We start from the raw sequence: 24,005 nt of genomic DNA, 5'->3' as shown, positions 1-24,005 counted from the left end.
AAAAAAAATTTGTTTAAAATTATGTCAAAAAAATAAAATACCTAGGAATCAACCTGACAAGGCCATGAAAGACTTACACACTGAAAGCTATAAAAACACTGACAAAGGCAAATGAAGATTATTCAAGAAAATGGAAAGATATCCTATGCTCTGTGGTTAGAAGAATTAATGTTGTTAAAATGGTAATGCTACCCAAAGCAATCTGCAGATTTAATGCAATCCCTATCAAATTGCCCATGATTTTTTTTTTTTTTTTTAACAGAACTGCAATGACTAATCCTGGGCTTCCATGGTGGCTCAGTGGTAAAGAATCTGCCTACCAATGCAGGAGATGCAGGTTTGATTCCTGGATTGGGAAGATCCCCTGGAGAAGGAAATGGCAACCCACTCCAGTATTCTTACCTGGGAAATCCCATGGACAGAGGAGCCAGATGGGCTACAGTGCCTGGACAGGACTTAGCACATAGACAACAAAAGTAAATAATCCTAAAATTTATACAGACCCACAAAAGACTCAGAACAAGAACAAAGCTAGAGGCATAACACTCCCATACTTCAGACAATACTACAAAGCTACATTCATCAAGAGTGTGATATTGGCAGAAAAACAGACATACGGATTAACGGAACAGAATGGAGAGCCCAGAAATAACCCCACATTCCCACAGTCAATTAATCTTTGACAAAAGAGGCAAGAATATGCAATGGACCAATATGCAATCTCTTCTGCAAACGGTACTGGAAAAGTTGGACAGTCACAAGCAAATCAATGGACAGTCTCTCACAACATGCACAAAAATAAACTCAAAATGTCCTAAAGCTTTAAATATAAGACATGACACCATAAAACTTTTAGAAGGGAATATAAGCAAAATATTCTTTGACATAAATTGTAGCAATATTTTTTCACGTCATTCTCCAAGGCAAAAGAGATAAAAGCAAAAATAAAACAAATGGGACCTAATCAAAACCACAAGATTTTGCACAACAAAGGAAACCATAAACAAAATGCAAAGACAATCTATAGTTGGGAGAAAATATCTGGAAATGATACAACCGACAAGGGCTTAATTTTCACAACATAGAAACAGCTTATATAGCTCAGTATCAAAATAAAGCAACCAAATCAAAAAACAAGCAGAGGACCTAAATGGACATTTCTCCAAAGAAGACATACAGGTGACCAACAGGCACGTGAAAAGATGCTCAACATAATTATTAGAGAAATGCAGATCAGAGCTTCAATCTCCTCACACTGGTCAGAGTGGTTACCAACAAAAAGTCTACAAATAATAAAATTGGAGAAGGTGTGAAGAAAAGGGAACCCTCCTACACTATTGGCAGGGAATGTGAATTGTTGCAGTCACTACAGAGAACAGTATGAAAGCTCCTTAATAACCTAAAGTAGAGTAACCATATGATCCTGCAATCCCACTCCTGGGCACATATCTAGAAAAGATGAAAACTCTAACTTGAAAAGATATATGCATCCTGATGTTCACTCCCGACAGCACAAGCAAACCTTAATCAGGGCCCTGTCAGACCCCCTGGCCACTCCGTTCACCTCCTCAGTGGCTCCCTGGCAGGACCATTATGATGGGAGCCTCTGAGATGGCTCCCTTCACCTGAGACAACACTGGAGATGCAATAAACATTGGACGGCCCACAAAAGTGCAGGACATAACGTCTGAGAGAGGACAACATGGATGGATGAGACATGAGGATTCATGCTATGACAACACTCCAGCCCATGACATGACTGGACACAACTTCCTCCTGAATGCTGCCTCCACAACCTGCCACTATAAGCCAAGGTGACACCAAGGGAGACATGCGTTGGGACTTGGTTGCTGAATTGAATGTTTGCTTATCTAAATACCCTGCCGATGACCACTTCGTGTCGCATTTTGCAGAGCTCACTATATGTCTACCCCAAGGCCTCCTTGCTTGCTTACTATATATAACACTTGCTGCTTGAGTGTGAGATGGTGCTACGATTGCCAGGCTGCTCTCCGCCTTTGAGTTTTGGAAAACCAAGGTAAGTGCTGAGTCTCATAACCTTTTTTACGCGCTGAGCTTAGAATTCTTGCTCCAAGTTCAGTTTTACTTTTCCTGGAACACCTTTTAAAGTAGCAACTTACAGTTGAGCCCACCAAAGTTCAGTGACCTCCACCCCAACCACCTAAAAATTAATAGATGCATGCTACCCTGCTTTCTACCTCTTGCTGGCTCATAACCTGGGCAGAGGACTGCCTTTTCCCAGCTCCTTGCCCAACCTATCCCCACCATCCCCCAGGTCCAGGGTCTGACACTAATAACGCTTATGACTTGACTTCCTTTGTGTGTATGTACTGAAACTATGCCTTCAATCAAAACAACACTTAAGGTTTTCATTCCCTGAACGTGGGAGTTTGGATGCTGAGGGAGCTGCCTGCCATTTCCTTGTGGGGCTGTGCCTCCTCACTCAGCAGGTCATAACCTGCATATTCTTAATGTAACACACCAGAAATCGCCCTGTGAACACACCTCACCCCAACATACAAGGGGCCATCTCAACTTCCTTCAAACATAAGCACCACCTGCCACACTCCTTGACTTCACAGATACAAAACATGTTTATGCACATCAACACAGCCCCGACACACACATACAATTTCCACCACCCTAAAGACACAACCACACTCACAATCCCTGTAAAGAAACAGCTGCAAGCTGTAACGGAGATGAATTTGGTGACATGGACATGGGCCACCTGGGTTTCTCTTCAGGGAAGGCCTTGTGTCCTGAGTTGACAAGAGTATAGTTAGGAGGCAGTGTCAGCTCCCAGTTCCTTCAGGGACTGCTGGACTAGAGAGCTGCCTTGCCTACAGTCATCCCCATTCCAGGAAAGTTCATATCTGATGGACTGATGGAGGCAGAGTTAGAAATGCCCGGCCCACCCCTTCCAACTGACGACCTCTCTGAAGAGACAGTCTGGCTCCTCGGGTCCCATGGGGGTAGGGTGAAGCTGTTTTGGAGTTTGAGTCACTGTTCAACAGCCCCTCTGCCAAATCCTTTCTGCTTCTGCTCCTCACAGGTGTTGCTTAGTAAATATCCTGTTCCCTAAACTCTTTCTCTGATTCTGTTTTCCAAAAAATCCAAACTATGACAACCATCATCATTTCTTCATTCAATTACTTATCAGGCATCAATGAACACGGCAAAGACCACTCTTACAGATTTACAGTATGTGGAGGAAATAGACAATAAACCCATAGCCCCATCGTAAACATGGACACAGGCACACAGACAGGGTATTAGAAGATATCTAGTTAGCAACTGAACTAAGGCTGCTTGATCTTCTTGGCTCTGCAGGTAGTAGTGGAAAGTCAAAATGTTAGTAACTTGGTCATGTCCAACTCTTTGCAACCACATGGACTGTAGCCTGCCAGACTCCTCTGTCCATGGGATTTTCCAGGCAAGAATACTAGAGAGGGTGGCCATTTCCTTCTCCAGGGGATCTTCCCGACCCAGGAATTGAACCCAGGTCTCCTGCACTGCAGGCGGATTCTTTACCATTTGAGCCACTAGGGACGCCCAGGGTAGTAGTGGGGAGCGGGGGTACAAAGAGACCTGTGAGCTGTTCAGAAATGGCCTTTCTGGTTAGGTTTCTGGGCTGTTCCCAGAGAAGAGGGCCTGAACTTTCTTCCTTATATACTGCAATTCTAATCTGGGCACACCATGTTTGTTGTTTAAAGCATGGGAGACCTACAGGAAGAACCTGGACCATTGCCCTCCAAGATAACACTCCCTCTATTAGGGAGTGTTACTTGCAGCCACAGAAAGTGAGTCTGGCCATGCAGTGAGGGGGAGAGGACAAACGTGTACAAGCTGAGAAAGATCTAGCAGTTTGGCCCTGAAAATAACTCTAAACTCTTCAAAAACTTTGGGGGTTCCTCCTTAGGTTTAGAGAATTCTTTGCCTAGAGTTCTCAGTTCAGTCTTTAACCAAGGCATAGAAGATATCTGAGGAGGCTTGCCTGCAACCTCAGTTAGTTTTATTTTAAATAGCAATTGTTGAATATTCTCTTTGGAATAGAAAAGTAGTTCAGTCAAAAGGTTAGTAAAACATTAAGTCAGTCACTCAGTCATGTCTGACTCTTTGTGACCTCATGGACTGTATCCCACCAGGCTCCTCTGTCCATGGGATTCTCCTAGGCAAGAATAGTGGAGTGGGTTGCCACTGCCTTCTCCAGGGGTTCTGTCTGACACAGGGATTGAACCCAGGTCTCCCACATTGCAGGTGGATTCTTTACCGTCTGAGCCGCCAGGGATTGGAAAAGGATATGGTGGAATAGTAGGACTTGGGTCTACAGTCATACCTGTCCTATGATCTTCTGTTTCAGATAACTTTATCTCTTTAATTTTTCATTAGCTTTTTTTTTTTTTTTATTAGTTGGAGGCTACTCACTTCACAACATTGCAGTGGCCTTCGTCATACATTGACATGAATCAGCCATGGATATACATGCATTCCCCATCCCGATCCCCCCTCCCACCTCCCTCTCCACCCGATCCCTCTGGGTCTTCCCAGTGCACCAGGTCCGAGCACTTGTCTCATGCATCCAACCTGGGCTGGTGATCTGTTTCACCCTAGATAATATACATGTTTCGATGCTGTTCTCTCGAAACATCCCACCCTCGCCTTCTCCCACAGAGTCCAAAAGTCTGTTCTATACATCTGTGTCTCTTTTTCTGTTTTGCATACAGGGTTATCGTTACCATCTTTCTAAATTCCATATATATGTGTTAGTATACTGTAATGGTCTTTATCTTTCTGGCTTACTTCACTCTGTATAATGGGCTCCAGTTTCATCCACCTCATTAGAACTGATTCAAATGATAATTTTTCATTAGCTTTTTGCACTGAGTTTTTAAATGAAGATATTTTGGAATCTTGAAGGCTTATAAGTTTTCACATACATTAAAGTAAGCATCTCATTCTCCCTGTCCAAATGGGATCCCTTGCTCTAGTGTGGTCCTTAAATGAACCATCTTGTCTGATTGGAACACTCCCCACAGTGGCCACTGTAATTCTAGATCAACATCACTAAAATTTTGCCATCCTTCTAGGTACAGCCTCCAGGACTACAGTTCTTTTTTTAATTTTTTTTTTCATTTTTAAAATGTCTCTCTCTCTTTTTTTTTACAATATTGTATTGGTTTTGCCATACATTGACATGAAGCTGCCATGGGTGGACATGTGTTCCCCATCCTGAAGCCCCCTCCCACCTTCCTCCCCATCCCATCCCTCTGGGTCATTCCAGTGCACCAGCCCCGAGCACCCTGTATCATGCATTGCACCTGGACTGGCGATTCGTTTCACATATGATAATATACATGTTTCAATGCCATTCTCCCAAACCATCCCACCCTCGCCCTCTCCCACAGAGTCCAAAAGACTGTTCTGTACATCTGTGTCTCTTTTGCTACAGGACTACAGTTCTTAAACATAAAATAAGCAAGTGTGCCAGAAGGTGGCATAATGAATTGTGATAAAGGCTCCATTTCCTTAGCTAGCCTTTGTCAACCCAAAACAAGGCAAGTACGCCAGGGCCTTAATATGTCAGCAGTAACCAAGAGATGCTACTATGTCTCAGCCAAAAGAAGGCCTGGCCTGTACCACCACAAATTCCCAGGGAACCTTGGAATGGGGGAAAGGGTCACACTAGCAAATTCCAAGGAATTGGGACTACACACTTAATTCCAAACAAAAAGGAGAACTATGGCTGTCACCAATAGTTCCCAGCATGGAATCTGGGGGCCAACGCTGATTCCAAACAGATGGGAAAGTACAGACTAAACTGTCAGCAGTTCCCAGGGAACAAAATTAGGGGCTAGCATTTACTACTCAAAAATAGATTGACAATAACCAAGAGATATTACTGTGCCCTGGCAATTTTGATCTGAAAGGCTAGGGGTTTGGCCTCAGGCAGAATCCCCTACCAGCCAAGCTGACCTGCCTTGTAAAGGAAAGTCAATCAGACTGGGAGCACAAACGCGAAGAGAATGGAGCTCAAACCAAAAGGAGCTTACCAACAACCTCCAGGAATGGCAAGAAGGACAGTGAATTCAAAGGATTTATAGACATCACACCTGTTTCTCCTTGTCCCCAAATACCATTAGACATTCCTTTCAGATTCCATCACCGCCATTAATATATTAAAAAAAAACTATTTAACTAAGTAAATTTGAAGATTTACTCTGAATTTGTAGCATACTGACTCTAGTAAATGATTCATGAATCAGGCGGCATCTCATGTGGAAGACAAGGAGATACTCCAAGGGGTTGCACATCATGGAATGCTCTTAAAATAAGGAAGGCAGGACAAGGAAAGGAAGCGATGAAAGTTCCAGTGGGGAAAAGTAAAAGTTCAGATGACAATGGCTTCTGATGGCAAAATTTTCTATTAGCTGGGTTTGTTGTTGGCCAAAAAGGAAATCTTCCCTCCTCCAGCTGGGGTAGTAATGGAGCTTCACTTCTTGTTTGGAGATTGCAAGGTATCAGTCTTCCTATTGGGATCAGTAATGACTTCTTCCTGCTAGGGTATTTGATGATGAGTGACAGGAAATGATAGCTCCCTCTACAGGCCTTCCAGACTCCAGTTACAGTTGAGTTTTCCTTTTATTAAAGTTCACAGCATGTTTTGTTGGCAGGAGGATTCACAATGAGGGAGAAAAGGCCAGAAGACTCACCACTAAGAAGGTTCAGAAATTCTTAGGAGGATGCAAGGGAGGCAGAACGTGACTACAGGGTCAGCTGGTGGCCACACTGACCACATGGCTCCATCTGATGACTTTGCATCTTGCTGTGGAATACTTAAAAAAAAAAAAAAAAGGTCACTTTATCCTATCAGAGAAACAAGAGACTGAGATGAGCTTCCCACTGCTAGAAGCATCCTCAGCCTTTGGAAAAGACCAGAGAACATGACTAAAGGATTTGGGGATATCAGAGCCATATCTCCTCAGAGTGGGACTCCCCAGTCCCTCCAGGTCTCAGTCCTCAACTGTCCCTCAAGGGACGAAGTCTTCCCACCTCCATCCTCGTCAGCTCATTGATCCCGAGAGGTCCTGCCTTACCCTGAGAACTTGGGTTTCCATGGAGCTAGGTTGGTTGAGACCTAGTGATACAGCTGACCAGCCTGATAATAGTCCCTATCACCCTGGGGCAGTTGGGCTCAGGGACACATGGCTTTGTAGACTTTCAACACCTAGACCCAGTGTGGAGGGTGTGCTTGCCCATCACCTGTGTCACAGAAGAGCCAGCAATACTTGGAGCTGTCCAGACAACTCTCAGGGAGTTTTCCTGGGAGAGCACTTGGTTACCTGACTTCTTATCCAGGAAGCCCTATGACTTCTGACTGCTGCCTGTCACACCAATAATGCACCTGTGAAGCTTCTCCTCTACAAGATCATCTGCCCACCAGACCCAGTCTTCTAGGGGCCCAGATGCTAGGGCCATACAAATGCTGAAGGAGTGTCCACCTGTCTGAAGTACAGACACCCCTCTATCCATCTGCATGATTTCTGCTGGGAATCCCCAACTTTCATGGGAATTCTTTGACCAACCTGATAGGAACAATGTAATGATTCAGAATGACAAGGATCCATTCACACTTACAACCCCAGAAGCTCCACTCACAACCACATAAGTGTCCCATACATTCCCACTGATGCCCAAATATTCTTGTGTCATACATACATACATCTAAACACACACATCAGTGGTGTGCTGGTAAATGCTTAATAAAAAGTTCTCTGAGAAAGGTAGGAAAGACTTCATTTGTGGTGTCTACATGGTATAAATATTCCCAGCATGGTCAGTTTCAAGCTACCTAGTTGACATCACTGAACACAGAACTGGGAGGAGATATGCACCATTGACTATCCCAAGCTAGTATGAACCAGTTTCAGCACATCCCAAATCTTTTCATGTGAGTATGTGCACACAATCCACTTACACCCAGAGTAAGCCCCTCAACTCCCACCACAGATATATAAGCAAAAGGACACAACATACATATTCATATGTGTGTGTATGTATGTATATCCATACACATGTATTCTGAACACACATGTACATTTCTACTCTCATCTTGAATAAATATACACACAGACCACCTCTTACTACCTAAATTTTTATAGACAAAAACCTACTCACACTGAATATTCACATGCCACTCTTACAATTATATACATATACACACACAACATGGGCCTGAACTCAAACATGTGCAACCAATATATCACTCATATGTACACACTATACATGTATACACATAGGCTCATGAGGTACACAATTGTTTCATAAGCAACTCCCAAAAGACCCACATGCAATTCATAGCCCTAAAATACATATACTTCAGATTTCTGAACATACACATAACCTACACCATCTACTGAACTCTCACAACTGCCAGAATACTTAGCTCATAGCCCCAGGGATTCAAATACACACACACCCTACACTTATCAAATACAGCTGAACCTTGAACAACTTGGGTATTAGGATACCAACCCTCCATTCAATGCTTTTGTATCCATAGATCGTGTAGCAGTACTGTAGAATTTACTGAAAAAAAAAAAATCCACTAGGAGTAGACCTGTACGGTTCAAACCCATGATGTTATAGAGTTAATTATACTTATGTAAGTCCAACTTACCAGTACTGAGAACACACAAACAAGCCACACTGCTAAATTCTTCAGGCGTTACATTTTTAAATAAACACAAAGAGGACACTAAGCCTCCTATACTCACAAATCACAAATACATACATCCATAAACTACTCATAAGTATATACCCCAAATGCTAAGACACACACAAAACACAAAAACACCGACAATTTCTGTTCTCTAATATACATACGCAATTCTCACACACCTATGGACACAGATGTGCAAATATTCCCAACCTCTGAACATAGAGATCCTCCTCAAACACTACCTCTCCAGAATACAACCTCCCCACTGCTCCCCAAACATATAAACAAAGGACACTATATACATATATCTACCATCATGCTAATATACACAGACCACTTCTTACTATCTACTACCAAACACATGTATAAACACCCTAGCAGTTTCCAAAGAAATGCACTTAGAATAGTCCTAACAACTCCATACCTCATGAACAAATTTTGATAATTCATACACCCTTTGATGACATACACACAAATTACTACTCACAAGTAACGTGTAGAAGTATCTCCAGAAAACCATTTATGAAATAACTTCCACATATCAAATGATCCCCAGCTAGCAGGAGCCAGCTCACACATCTGTAAATACTAACAAATAACCATATCACATATTCCTAATACATATAAGTGCAATTCTGCAACTCCTGTGTATAAACCTGGAACCTCACCTTCTCATCAGATACACATATACTCACTTCTCAAAATATATAAGACTAAGAGGCCCCTACTGAAAAATACAAATACACAGCACTAGCAGATATTCCTCCAAATGGCCATGCCCCTTGAATACACACACAAACTTACTTTACATACAACTCTCCACAAGCTCCAAACAGAACAATTACCCACTGCACTACAAATAAGCAAACATATAATTATATATACTCTCTTTCAAATACACGTCCCACACTACCTGCATATGCATAACCCCACATTCCCAAACTCTCACACAGAATTAACTCTTCCATCCTGCATAACACAGTATCATACAAACACAACACACCTACATCTATCAGTTCCATAAAATAGCCACAGACTTTCCCCTACACAGCAAAAGATACATACACAGCTCCTGAAAATACACACACACAAACCACATAAGCCCTACAACATGCACAATGCACAAATGATATTCTGAATACACATATGATCATCCTACATTCCCCAAATACACAAACCAGATAGTATACCCAAACTAGTGCACACCAGTCCTTTTCCTAACACTGCCCTTATACATATGCAAATCCATCATGAGACACACAGATATTCTCAAATTCATGGGTGAAAATGACACATGTAAAAAATATTCCCCAAATACCAAATTACAAACACCTAACCGCTAACTCTTTGAGTATGTCTCCGTTGAATCTCAACACCCTTCAAATACACTTCAAAGATTTACCTTACACAGTCTCACAAAAACAACTTCCCCTTATACACAAATATTCACAAACAAAACCAGCCCACACGTTTGACTACATATCAGATTCCCACCAACCGATCACATAGGAACCCCATCTATGCTTGCAAATCAATAATGAATTGACATCAGACTATGAATTGTTTATTACTACATTCAGCAAAGTTTCTTCCATCATGGACAAAAGAGTGCAGTTTGAACATTTGTGTCCAAATCAACTGAACAATCGATTGATGTCTTTACGTTAAAAATGAAGACACCAGTGAAACTATGGTTTCACTCACTTTCCACTTATTTTCCTACAACCTGTGCTAGTTCTTGGGAACCGATGAGGGCTTTCAAATGGGAAGAACTTCCATCTAGCTTCCGTACTCTTCAGAACACGTGGACAGAATGGCACCTGTTTAACGGCTCTCACACACCATTTATCCCACAACGTACGCCCACAGTCACCGAACCGTTCTTGCAGCCTGCTCCCCCATGGCCAACAACCCTGGAGTAAACTCCGGGAGTTGGTGATGGACAGGGAGGCCTGGCGTGCTGCGATTCATGGGGTCGCAAAGAGTCGGACACGACTGAGCGACTGAACTGAACTGAACTGAAACACAGCAAAGGGAACTGAGCTCTATAGGGGCATGAATCCACATTGTGGGGAGTCTCCCCTACACAGACAAAGGCACAAATACCCCACAGGGTGAACAGCAGGCAGAGCGTGACACCCGCAGGTTGAAGGGGCCCTCCATCCCTTACCTCCATGCTGACTCTTGAGGCGGCCTTAAGAGGTCCGGCCCGCCGCTGGGACAGCCGTTGGGGCCCCGCCCTCCAAGCTCGCGCGTGCGCTCTTGTTCTCCAGAGCAGACAGCCTCAAAAGACCCTTGGAGGAGCCTTTAGACTACCGCCCTTCGAGTGCCCCAGAACCCCAGAGGACTTGTGGGAAAATGTCCTTTTAAGTCCCTGCTCGAGAGGAGAGAAATGGAGGGTCGGGGTATCCTCAGGAGCTTCTCTGGCTCTGTCTCCTTGCTGGGAAGCTTTGTGGTGCTCTCTTAAAACTAGCTCTTGTGAGATGAGCACTTGTGATTTTTAAATTGCACACGTGAAGTCCTTGCGCTTAGATGCCAAGAGTTTTGGAGAGCTCCAGCCTTATCACAATAGCCTCAAATTGGAGCAAGTGTTCTCATGACCTTCAGACTGCAGTTCCTTGCTTCTTGTTTATGCCTGTCAAAAACCAGTAGGTCTTTTTCCTAGCAAGCTGGGCGTTTCTGTTAAAGAACAATTCTAGCAAAGAGCTCTCAGACCTGGGGACACTCCTAAGATGCTTTCTCCTGATTCCATTCCTAGAGTTCTTCCAAATGCATATACTCTACTAGAATATTTTTTGTAGTGTATTTAATACATGGAGTTTTTCTCAGTAAATATTGAGTGTTTCCTTTGTAAAGTTTTTGTTGTAACCCTGAGTAAGATGACAATCTGGTTCAATTTAAACACAACAGGTATTAATACTATGGGAACAATTTTACTCTCCCCCCTTTTTGGTAATATATTGCAAAATTTCAGTTGGCAATAAAAAAAAATAAATAGTAGCAGAATCAACTTATTGACCTGACTTTGTAATGCTTGCCAAAGAAACCTCAATTAGCAAATCCTCTTTCTGGTCAATTGCAAGATTAGAGCATTTCTCAACAGAATGCTTCTGAAGATCCCTCATATTTAACAGTGCTAAGAGCTTCCAAATGCACAGACTTGAAAACTCCACAAGACACAAAAATTGTATCTCTTCCTGTCTTTAATGTTCCATAGGCAATGGCACCCCACTCCAGTACTCTTACCTGGAAAATCCCATGGACAGAGGAGCCAGGTGGCTTACAATCCAAGGGGTCGCTAGGAGTTGGACATGACTGAGCGACTTCACTTTCACGTTTCATTTTCATGCACTGGAGAAGGAGGTGGCAACCCACTCCAGTGTTCTTGCCTGGAGAATCCCAGGGATGGGGGAGCCTGGTGGGCTGCCATCTATGGGGTCGCACAGAGTCGGACACAACTGAAGAGACTTAGCAGCACCAGCAGCAGCAATGGTGTGGAAGATGAACTGTCTTCTGATGCTTGTGATCCATGTCCAGAGATACTTTTTCTCTGTAATCAATGCCTTCACCCAACATCTCTGCAGGAATAGTCAGAGATCATAATCTAAAGGAATTTTAGATACTTCCTTCCTTGTCTGGTTTTCCCAAATTATATTTGGGCTGATTTGATTAACTCTGTCTCTGGGGTGTAGTATTTTTAAGTAGTACAAAAATGATTGCAGAATTGAGATCAGATAATTTTTCCATAATGCAATTTTTGCATCAGTGGCCCTGAGAGGCCTCATTCAAATACTTTATCAGAGTTATAAGTGAAAATCTTGTAATTGGTTGAAGGACTGAATAGGAGAGGAAGCAACCAGAAAGCTTTCCTTTCTTGTATTCTGCCTAACCATCCCTCTAGCATCAAGTCTAGTATTGGTTGAATATCATTTAAGTTTTCCTTCATGATAAAAGTTCAAGTACTTAGCCATATTTCCAAGTTATTTTTTCAGTCCCCAACAGGAGTTTCTTAATATAAAGTTCACCATGATATTACTTTAAATACTCTCACTTAATCTTTTCACCTTCTTTTGAGTCCATTTTTCCTTGCAAGGTGCAAGGAACTTCATAAGCACCAACAGGAGTCTTTTTTACCATATGGAACTGTCCTTCTAAACATTTCTTTCTTTCCCCAACACCCCACAATCCCTGCTATAGCAGGGAGTGACTCGTGTCTCCCAAGAGATGTGGTTGTAGTCCTCTGAAGTTTTCACCCTTCATATCCCTTGACAAGATTCCTAAAATCCTTTCTTCTCACAACACAAAAGGTAAATATTCTTTCATGTCATTTTGATAGTGATAAACTGACATTGATTCTCAATATGAAAATAAGAATCAGACAAATTATTTAAAAAGATAAGCTCCCATTATTTCCATGCAGGTGGGTCCATATCCAATAATGAGCCTAGGTTCTAAAGAGCAAGGGTATGTAATGCAGACAGGAAATTCACAGGCTTATAAGCAGGGTTTGCAGGCTAGGATTTAGATGGAAGTGGATTTATGTGAATGAGGATTGGACATTGCTAGATAAACTTTTGGCATTTCTCTCAAGGTGCACGTCCATTTCATGGGTAATATATTTTTAACATCTAGATGTGCTCTGAGATATTTAGTCCTTTAAACACAAGGAAAGAGAAGATTTTTTGCCTTCTTGTTCCTTACTTCTATCCTTAGTCCTACTAAGCCTAAACTTTCAATGCTATATGATGGCTCTTCTAAATCCATTTCATCCAGTCTGCAGATTTTGTGTGTTTGCAACTGTGTTTTGTGTTGGACCCAAGATGCTCACTTCAATCTCTTTACTCTCAGTTCTCTTTCTCATAGTGTAAACTGTAATTGCTCAGTCGTGTCCAACTCTTTGCAACCCCATGGACTGTGCCTGCCAGGCTCCTCTGTTCAGGAATTCTCTAGGCAAGAATACTGGAGTGGGCTGCCATTTCCTTCTCCAGGGGATCTTCCCAACCCAGGGATCAAACCTGAGTCTCCTGTATTGCAGGCAGATTCTTTACTGAGTCACAAGAGAAAGCCCCTCTTTCTCACAGGAATGACTAACGAATAATAGCGTACTATGTTACACTTTTTTGGTAGTGTTGCCAGATAAAATACAGATTTCCAGTTAAATGCAAATATCAGATAATGAGGAAAATAATTTGCATAAAACTATGTCCAAAATATTGCATAGGGCACAACTAGACTAAAAACTAATTCATTGTTTATGCGAAATTCAAAAATCAAATTCATTTAGACATTTGTTATTTGTATTTGCTTGATCTGGTCATCCTATCTTTTCAGGTAATTTGAAATTTAAGAGACAGTAGAAATTCTTGTTCTAGGAATTAAGTCCAGAAACAGAGGAGCTGTAATACAAAATACAAAAACAGTCATTGAAAATATACTTGGATATATTGGAACATATGTGAATTTTCAACCAGAAAAATAAACTGGAGACATTTTTAAAAATGAATATCAAGTACATTCATTTTTAGTTGCAAAACACATCTCTGGAAAGATTTTAATGAGACAGATAACTCTGGTTTTCTCTGGGAAAGAAGATTGAGTTGAAGTGGGAAAAAAGGTGGAAGTAGGACTTGTCACTGCATATTCCATTTCTCACAATTTGATTTTGACCATGAGGAGGTATTACTTGTTTAAAGTATTATAATAAAATCATTTAAAAGATAAAAAACCAAATATTTAACAACAATGTAATGCTATGAGAAACACAGTGAATTCTGGTCTTAGACATGTGGGCTGCATGATGGTTTTTTGGTAGATGGATGTTTTCCAGCAAAAAGTATCATTAGTAAGGAAAGTCCTGCTGGATGTTGGTTGGGGCACAAGGACTGCTTCCTTAGGAATGATGTACATACAGCAACCAAACACCCTGCATCTGCTGAGACAATCCTAATTTCAAACTCTCACTTCCATGTGGCCATTAACACCCAAGGGCTTATAAGACTGACAGTTCTTCTGAACTTGTTCTGAAAGTCTAGGCTCTGTTGAAGTAAGTCAAGATCAAGTTAGGAAGCAGAGTGAGTTGAGGGAGACAAAACTAGGTTGATGGATAAAGAAGTGAAATAAGTGCAAGATCAAGTCCGACCTTGGTGCTGTGAAACTGAGAAACAATTGATAAATTGCCTAAAGAGGCAGACACCAGTTGTGTCACTGCTATGTAATGTGGAAGGAAGGTTCTCACCTTCCTGCCAGAGCCGTTCATGGAATGTCTGCTCACCCCACCCAGGTCCACCTGCCCTCTGCCCCTCCCCCGCTGCAGAATGTTTCAGTTCCACATTCTACTGTTTGAATTCAAACATTTCCCTCCTTTACTTGGATGCTGAGCATCTGCTGGAGCAGGTCACTCTCTGGGTCTTGGTCTTGACTTTTCTCATTGAGGCTACCAGGCAGCAGTGGTCCGTGCCCAAGCCTGTGGGAATGGCTTCAGAAGGAGGTAAGCCTATAGGCTGGGGTTGTGTTCTCAGAGACCCTGCCATTTCTCAGACCTTTGAGTCCACATGTGACATTTCAGTGTGGGCACATGGTTGAACTGAAGTTGAGGAAGGAGAGAGCACTGGACCCATAAGGACATCTGGGGAGACTGAAGAGCCTGAAGAAACCTGGGGCTGCACTGGGGAGGAGGGTTCATTGAAAGTGGATCAAGGGAAATTGCGCTGGGTATGGAGAAAGGATGGCAGCAGGCAGGCTTGATTATTTCTAGAAAGAAGATAAGCCACTTTGAAACGTGTGTGTGGGAAGTGTGGGTGATCTCCTGGTGGTGACACGGGAAGCATTATGAGGAGGACCTAGCCCCATATTGTGTTTCTCAGGTACGCAAAGCTTGCCCCCACCCCATGTCTTTCTGAGGGGTTTGGACTGGGGCATACTGTATCTAATGGGGCCATGGGGAGAGGTAGTCTTAGTAGAAAACTATTCAGTGGGACTGTGTGTGGTCACACCTGCAGTGAAGTTTCCTCTCTGAGAGCTAAGCAGGCAGTTACTCCAACTGCTGCAGTCCAGACCTTCTCCACTCCTTCCAGCTCACAGCTCACATCTCAGTTCAGGTAACAGTTGCCTTGGCTTTGTCAGGGCTGGGCATCCATGTAACTTTGACCAAGACAGGCCTCAGTTTCCCAAGATGTCCTAAACTGTTCTTCCTTTTGTGGAAAAGCAGTTCTTCAGACCTGCTTCATCTTGTCCAATATCTCATGGTGGACCTTAAGTATATCTTGAGATGAAAAGTTGCTTCATTTTTCACGTCACTCCTTTGTGGACAGGGAACAGATGTGGAGGGTGGTTAGTTCTGGTGGAATGTAAGTGAAAGCTGATTTCTTCTTTAAAGAGGATAAGGAGTGTAGCTCAGAGCAGGCAGACGATCTTCTCTGTTATGAGTAAAAGTCGTATGACACCTGTTTTGATTAATTAGATACATGTGGTATGTACCTTGTTCTCCTGAACAGGGATGTGTTCCAGACAACCTTATCACGATGGCACCTAAATCAGGCCTGTTTCTGTTTGTCTTCACTCTGTTATTGGGAACTCAAAGGGGAAGGACCCCAGGCAGTCTATACTCCCACAACCAATGTAACATGACCATTCCCTGGCCCTTGTCTAATCCTCTGTGAAATAACAGAATTTAAGGGACAGATGCCCACTTCTCAGACTCCCCACAGTTCCTACTAACAGAACTCCTAGAGTGATGACATGACTCTGGGCACTGGGACGGGGGTAGTATAACCTGGCTCATATTAACCATCTGCAGTGGTGGTTCTGATGTGCATGTTGAGCCAGTGTGTTATGGGTTTGTATCAGAGTTCCATTCGAGTGATATTTTCCATTATTTTTGTTTTGTGAGGCTTGAAAAGAGTGAGAGGATTTATACTGAGCACCAGGAAAAAGGAAGACTGAGGTGGAGGTGGGGCCCTAACATTTTAAACAATGCCTGTCCACAAAGGGTCTTTGGGTGCCTAGAACTTACCTTGGAGAAGATGCCCACTGGCTAGTGTACCTGCTGAGGGGCGTTTCTCACAGAGCACATGTCCACCCAGTTCTGGGTCTGGGAGACAGCCTGTGAGGTTTGGGTGCCAGGGAGGCTTGGAGAGCCTCCGAGTCAGCACTTGCTGAGGAGATTTCTTCCTGGCAGACAGGGCTCAGGGACCTTGGTGGCTAGGAGGGAGGTCACCAGTGGAATAATTCTCACCCAGAGGTCAGATCGTGAAAATCATTAGAAGAGACATGTCCATGCTGTACACACTATCCGGATGTCCTCATCTATTGAGATTTACACTCTGATTCTCTCCAGAGAGCCTCAGTCCCAATGAGAGAGTCATTTCCTAAGCAGGTTGATAAGTCTAGGGGTCCTCAAGGATAGAGGAGTCTGGAATTCTCAAGGAGGAAGAAAGGACAAACCCTTTTTCCCCCCTCTACATTCCTTAGGATTATATAACAATAATGTATCCTGCCTGAGGACAGTCTCTGGATTAAACCTTCTGGCTAATCCTGTTATCTTAAAATGTAATTTATGGGAGTAGGTCTGGTGAGGTCTTTACAACCTCCAGACATTCTTTTGATTCAAGAATCCTGGTGTCTTTTAGTGGTTCAGCAACAACCTTTCATCTGTTGCCCATTCTCCTCCTCCATTCAAATCTTTCCTTTGTCTCAACAGCATCTCCAGCGCTGGGAACGGATGTGACCTTGACCCGTGGTGCCTCCTTGTCTCCTTTCATGACAGTGCCTTTTCCTCCACCCATTCCTGGCCCCCAACACCGGCCACCCTGGGAGCAACACCTGCCACCTTCCATGACCCCGTCATTCGCTCCTGGCAGCACCCAGCTGCTGCCAGCTTTCCCCAGGACACCTTTGGTGCCCAATGCTGGCCCTGGCCCCAGTGCCCCTGGGGCTTGCAACATCATTATCCAAGTCAGGTCCGAAGGAAGGCCGGTGGAGCACCCCCAGACTCCGACCTTTGTCCTTACTCAGGCTCCCCTGAACTGGAGCACTCCAGGGCCCCTCAGCGGGAATACTGCATGTCCTGTCCCCCTATTCTTAACAACCCCTGCAATGGAGACCATTGTGACTGCCCCAGCTGTTGGAGTAGGTCAGTCTGGCAAGGGAAGCTGGACCCCAGGCTTTCCACCTCAAGCTCCACTACCAGCTGCCCAGCTGGCCCCCAACATTCCCCAAGTGAACTTGGGGCCACAGTCACATGGCACTTCCAGGGAGGGCAGCCTGGCCACCAACCAGTCCAAGGCCTCGCAGGATGACTCCTGTAACCCCAACAGCGTGTATGAGAACTTCCGACGTTGGCAGCGCTTCAAGTCTCTGGCCCGGAGACACCTTCCCCAGAGTCCTGATGCTGAAGCTCTTTCCTGCTTTCTCATGTGAGTGAACAGCCAGGGGGGTCGTGAGGTTATCAGAGCTTTTAGATAAAAAGGAACTGGGGGTGGGTACTCAGATTAGGTTTCTAGGGATACTGGGAAGAAAGTCTGAGGGTGATGTCCCTGAGAAGGCACATTTTGGTCCTACACATTACCATGCAAGTTCCTGACATCCTTTCAGTACCTTATCTCAGTTACCTCACCGCCTTGTGAGTACAGCCAACTTGGCCTTCCATGATGCTCACTATGAAGTGTTAGCAGACTGCCTGGCATGTGCCATGCATCACTGTTGATAGGGATTTTTATAGTGAAAAGGCAATCTTGCAGAGGAAGGAGCCCTCACAAGGCTCCCTGTCCCAGCCTTAGCCTGGGAATGGATGGTCATCCTCCAGTGAGCGTGAGGCGGAGATGGCAGTAGCAGTAAGGCTTGTCCTTGCTCTCCCAGGCCTGCCCTCTCACCCTCCTGATGCTCAGTCATGCTATCTTGGGTTATGTGGTCCAAGTTGCTGGGTGGAATCAGATGGATGGGGACTGGGCTGGACTCTGAAACAGACCCTGATGGCTTACAGCCCAGTGCTTCGGTCCCTGGCTCGCCTGAAGCCCAGCATGACACTGGAGGAGGGACTGTGGCGGGCTGTGCAGGAATGGCAACACAAAAGCAACTTTGACCGGATGATCTACTATGAGATGGCCAGAAAGTGAGTCAGCATCCTGGGCCCTAGAGCTGTGTGCTGGGTGACAGGGGTGGGTGAGGGCTAGACCCCAGGTCAGGGTCTGGCTGTGGGCATGCTCACTCAGCACAGGGCCCCCACAGCCCAGATGCCCTACTTCCCTCCAGAACCCCTCCCTCACCTTGAGAGTGTGGGTCTTCAGTACTTCCTCCACCAGGACCTCTGATCTCCCCTGATGGTGACCTACCTTTGGCTTGACATGAAGGTCTCAGGATAGGGTGGGGTAAAGCTTTGAGCCCCAGAGGGGTCCAACCCCAGCCATAGAGACTGTGCAGGGGCATGCTTTCCACCCACCAGCCTGCTGCTTCCTTGGTCGTGGGTGGCTGACAGCCACTGACATAGAATTTGGGACCCCCTCTTCTCATGAAAAGAGGCCGGAGTGGGTACTCTGACCTCCCTGAAGAAGCTGGGAAAGCCAGCATGTCATCAGCCCAAGCATCTCTGGCTGTTCCAGTATTTTCTCCATGGCAATCCTTTTAGTTTAAAAAATAGAACCAAACAAACAGACATCTCTCAGAGGAAAGGAAAGCCTCTCCTCTAAGCTTAGTGGCCAAATCCTCCAACCCTTCCTGGGCCCTGTCTCCAGGACTCTCAGCCCCTGTCCAGGGTCCTGGATTCAGCAAGGACCACTCTGGGGACATGTGCCTGATTCAACCTCTGGCCATCAGCCCTTCATATAGTTCTGGACAGGAATGGGGGCATGAGGAGGGTCCCCTGTGGGTCTGCCTGTGTCCTGAGGCCCTGGTTCAATTCAGCAGCCTCTGTCTATGCTCTTGAGTGCCCTGCAAGTGCTGGTGGGGTAGGAGGAGTCCCAGATGTCGAGTCAGTTCCAGGAGAGCCCTCTGCTGGGAATAGTACCTCCCAGGGCCTTGTCCACCCTCTCCCAGCCCCTCATTCTGTTGCCTTTGTTCCCGGCTCCAAAGGCCAGGCCTCTTTCTCAGTGTGCCGTATGCCTCCATCACTCCCAGGTTCATGGAATTTGAGGCTGAGGAGGTGATGCAGATTCAGAAGTTACGGTGGATGCAGGGGGTGCAAGGCCTGCCTCCTCCAGTCCCACCGAAGCTGGATCCTCAGGGGTCCTCAGCCCCGAAAGTGTGCCCTCAGCCAGGCACCCATGTTCCCGCCGGAGTTCAAAGCAAAGGTAACGTGGGCCAAGGGATGACCACTGGCCCCATGTGGATCCTTTTCCTTCAAGAGGGTCATTGGTCTTTCAACCAGAACAGCCAGTGAGACAGGGTCTTCAGTCGTCCTTTGTCACTACAGGGTATTATCTCCATCAGTTTAATAACTCCTCTTCCACCTCCCTGTCAAAAGACCCCACACAAAGTCCGCTGAAGAAGTGGGCTTGTTGGGGATACCCTGAAGAATCAAGGTTCCACATTCCTCACAGGACTCTCTTAGATGGCCTCCACCCCCTCCCACTGTGCATGAGGCTTCAGGTGGTGCTAACCCTGCCCACACCTAAGTCACTGACCCCCAAACACTGCCCTCACCAGCGCCTGCTCAGTGGTCAGGAGGTGGATGCAGAAGCCCCTCATCTTCCTCCCCTCTTTCCTGCTCTGCCTCAGCCAATGCTCCCCGGAAGGCCGGCTCCCGGGCCCGTCCCACCCGCTCGCAGCCACACAGATCCCAGCGGCACCCAGGGCCCAAGGCACCCAAAGAGATTCCCCCTGAGGCTGTGAGAGAGTATGTGGAGATCATGGAGGCGCTGGTGGGGCCCATCCACTCGGCCATGGACAAGTCAGATGCAGAATGTGGAGAGGATGGAAATGAGCTGAACCAGGAAGAGGAATGGACTTATGGAGACCCGGATCTCCTGAGCTACATTGACAAGCTGTGTTCCCAGGAAGACTTCGTCACCAAGGTGGGCTGGGCATGGAGCCTGGGGTCTATAAGATTCCAAGGCATGGAACTCTCAGCACCCAAGATCTGGGTTCTGCCCAGGCCAATGGGACTGAAGCTCTGTTCCTTGAGCTGTGTGTTCATGTACTTCGTGTGTTTGTCCATATGCACATGTATGAGTGCTCATGTTTGTGTCTGTCTGTGTGTATGCCTTCATATGTCTGTGTAGGTTCATGTGTATATGTGCTTTTTTAATGGAGTATAATTGCTTCACAATGTTCTGTCAGCTTCTGCTGTATAACACGTGAATCATCCACATGTATACGTATATCCCCCACCCCTCACTCTTGAGCATCCCTCCCACCCCCACTTTCCACCCTTCTGGGTCTTCACAGAGCGCCAAGCTGAGACTTCCTGTGCTTCCCATTAGCTACTTATTTTACACATAATGTGCGTATATGTCAAGGCTCCTCCCTCAGTCCGTCCCACCCTTCCCTTCCTTTTCCTTTTTTCCTTTCCCTTTCCTCTTCCTACTTGTATGTCTACAAGTCCATTCTCTCCATCTGCACCTCTGTTCCTGGCCTGCTACTAGGTTCATCAGGACCATTTTTCTAGATTCCACATATATATATGACTTTTTTTTTTTCTCCTTCTACTTACTTCACTCTGTATGAGAGGCTGTAGTTTCATCTGCACCTCTACAACTGACTCACATTCATTCCTTTTTAGGGCTAAGAAATATTTCACTGTAAATATGTACTGCATTTTCTTTATCCTTTTATCTGTTGATGAACATCTAGGTTGCTTGCTTTCCTGGCTATTGTAAATAGTGCTGTAATGAACATTGGGGCTTCTGTGTCTTGTGGAGAAGAGTATGGCAGTTCCTTTAAAAACTAAATATACAACTACCATATGACCCAGAAATCCCACTACTGGGCATATACTCTGTATATGTACTTTTTTATGCCTGTATGTGTATGAGCATATTTGTGTGTGTGTGTGTGTGTGTGTGTGTGTGTGTGTACCATGACAAGTTAAAACATCCCATCTTGTGGAAGAGAACAGGAGTGGGTCTCTACTTTTCACTTTCCTCTAGGTCTTCTTGGCTCCCAGGCCATTCCTAGCCAAGGATGCTCACAGCCTTTTCCTCCTGTTCCAGGTAGAGGCAGTCATTCACCCTCGATTCCTGGCAGACTTGCTTTCCCCAGAACCACAACTGGATCCCTTGGCACTAGCTGAGGAGCTGGAGCAGGAGGAAGGCCTCACCCCTCAGGAGGTGAGCAGGGGAGGGAGGGATTCTTCTGGAGCCTATGGGTGGGGACCCCATGTGACCCAGGGGAGCCAAGGGAGGGAGGAATCCCAGGTAGCACAGGGGAGACAAAGGTCTCCCAGGTAAACCAGGGGGTGGGGGACCCTGGTGAGCAAGGGAGACATAGAACCCCAGAGCAGGAGGCTTCCACGGCTGTGTCCATCCCTCCCCTGCCTGGGACATCTGGCCTGGAGGAGAGTCCGCTCTGGGGTAGGTGCAGTGCTGGGTGATAGGAGGGAGAGGATAGGGAGCTGGGACGGGTGATGGGGGAGGGAAGGACACAGCTGGGAACGAGGAGCAGGAGACCAGCAGGAACACCACAGTGTCTATATTTGGATTTGAGTCTCAGGATCGCCCCTCCTCTCCGCCCCACCCAGGGCCATGTCCCTCTGCCCAGTGCTGCTCCTCTCACATGTGGGTGTGCAAAGCAGTCACTGCCCTCTTCTCTCCTACCAGCTGGTGCAGAAACGACTCCTGGCCTTGAAGGAAGACAAGGGAGTGCGGACCCCCAGCAGTCAAAGTGTACCCCGAGTGGGCTCAAGTCCTTCTGAGTCCGACGCCAGCAAAGAGGCCCAGAGACATGACCAAGGCCCCCAGCTAGGGATCAGTCATGAAGCCAGCCCACCAGAGGTTGATTTCGAGGCTGTTCACAGGTTCAGCCAAGCAAACACTGGCCTGTCCAGAGCCAAAGACCTTGTTCCCTCTGCAGGACAACAGGAGTTGCCTCCATTCCAACCAGGACAACCCTCCCCTCCCCAGGGTCAGAGGTGCACTGGCCCTCAGCCCGGACCCAGGGATACCTCAGTTCTCAGAACGGCCTCTCCAGTTCTGGGGGCCCAACGGCCCAGGGACGGGTCCAGCGAGGATGAGGAGGAGCTCCCCAGCCTGGCCTTCCTCTTGGCCTCGCAGCACAGCCTGCTGCCCTGGGGGCTGTCCCAGAGTCCTGTCCCTGCCTCAGGCCAGGCCTCCTCCTCTCAGAGAATAGGCCTCAGCCCAGCTCCTCTGGCCGCTGCCAAGTCTAGGAAGCCGGCTCTGTGCGGAGGCCCAGATGCTGTTGAGATGCTGCCCGGCCCAGGGGCTGGCCTCGGGGTCTCTGAGAGGCCAGCCTTGGCTCTGGGAATGGTTGACCCCTCACAGCTGAGAAAGCGAAAGTGTGACCCGTTTGTCACAGGGAAGAAGAGGAAGCGGCTTTGCAGCCAGTAGGGAACAGCGGGCCAGCCCCAAGGGGAGCCTAGGGCTCCTCAGCTCATGGGCGATCCTGGATGCTCTTGGGGGAAGGGACTCCAGGGCAGGGAGGGGGTTGGGGTTGTGGGAAGTTCGAGAGGTGGGGGAGGTGGATCTGGGTGGGCGTGGGTGGCAGCGGGATCCTTGGAGAGATGTATGTAAAATGTGAATAAATGCAGTTTTGTTGGGAAATGCTCTTGGGTCACTGTCATCTTACTTGTGTCTGCTCTGCTCCACAGAGGGGGTCCTGACAGGAGGGAGCTCACAGATGCTGTGGGTCTCCAGGTGGCCAAGTCTTGCCTCCACACAGATAAGGACTCCTCAGGCGGCTCCTGGGAGCTCTCAGCTCTCATCCTCCACAGGGACACCCTCGTCATCCCCTTCTCTAAAGCCAGCTTGGCTCGAAACCTTTGGGACATCTGTACTGGCATCTGCATCCCTGGACCATCTGGGGATGGAGAGCTGCTGTCCTGCCCTCAGCCCTCTGGACACTAAGCAGTTTCCAGGATGGAGCCTGGAGACAGCTTTTGTCTTTAGGGAGCTTCTCTCTGCTTCCCGAAGCAGCCAGATGAAGGGGCTGGGCTGATCCTCTGCTCATCCAGGGTTTCCTGTGTGGTGGCCTGACCAGAGAGGAAGAATCTCGGCCATGGGTCCGTATTGTCTGCCTCTCTGCCTGGCTGGAGGGTGAGCATCCTCCTGTCTCAGTGGGATTACTGCAGTGTGGAGAGTGGTGGAGGCAGCTACCT

The 24,005-nt window shown here is 46.3% G+C and overlaps 1 protein-coding gene and 1 long non-coding RNA gene across 3 annotated transcripts; one reads left to right on the top strand and one right to left on the bottom strand.

Moving 5' to 3' along the window:
- Positions 1–1,614: 1,614 nt before the first annotated feature.
- Positions 1,615–23,299, top strand: LOC110140963 (NUT family member 2D-like). 2 transcript variants are annotated; one of them, XM_020899653.2, is made up of 8 exons: positions 1,615–1,814; positions 1,914–2,038; positions 17,442–18,156; positions 18,723–18,851; positions 19,853–20,025; positions 20,453–20,748; positions 21,886–22,002; positions 22,492–23,299. In XM_020899653.2, the coding sequence occupies exons 3-8, from the start codon at positions 17,501–17,503 to the stop codon at positions 23,236–23,238; spliced, it is 2,118 nt and encodes a 705-aa protein (XP_020755312.2). In that variant the 5' UTR covers positions 1,615–1,814; positions 1,914–2,038; positions 17,442–17,500; the 3' UTR covers positions 23,239–23,299. The 2 variants fall into 2 exon arrangements, with proteins under 2 accessions (XP_020755312.2, XP_020755311.2); XM_020899652.2 differs by lacking the exons at positions 1,615–1,814; positions 1,914–2,038 and adding an exon at positions 15,115–15,230.
- On the bottom strand, positions 6,225–11,038 carry LOC110140964 (uncharacterized). Its single transcript, XR_002314935.2, has 2 exons — positions 10,914–11,038; positions 6,225–6,857 (listed from the first exon to the last, which is right to left on the bottom strand). It is a non-coding gene; the product is annotated as an uncharacterized lncRNA (long non-coding RNA).
- Positions 23,300–24,005: the final 706 nt, after the last annotated feature.

Source organism: Odocoileus virginianus, chromosome 31, assembly GCF_023699985.2.
Source record: "Odocoileus virginianus isolate 20LAN1187 ecotype Illinois chromosome 31, Ovbor_1.2, whole genome shotgun sequence".
NCBI classification, from domain to species: Eukaryota; Metazoa; Chordata; class Mammalia; order Artiodactyla; family Cervidae; genus Odocoileus; species Odocoileus virginianus.
Note: the sequence above shows the minus strand (reverse complement) of the source record. Positions and strands in the feature narration are given on the sequence as shown.

Excerpts from the sequence above, each read along its gene's own strand:
- LOC110140963 (XM_020899652.2), top strand. Across the intron at positions 18,157-18,722 it reads GCTCTTTCCTGCTTTCTCAT|CCCAGTGCTTCGGTCCCTGG; the intron begins GTGAGTGAACAG and ends GATGGCTTACAG. Across the intron at positions 20,749-21,885 it reads AGGAAGACTTCGTCACCAAG|GTAGAGGCAGTCATTCACCC; the intron begins GTGGGCTGGGCA and ends CTCCTGTTCCAG.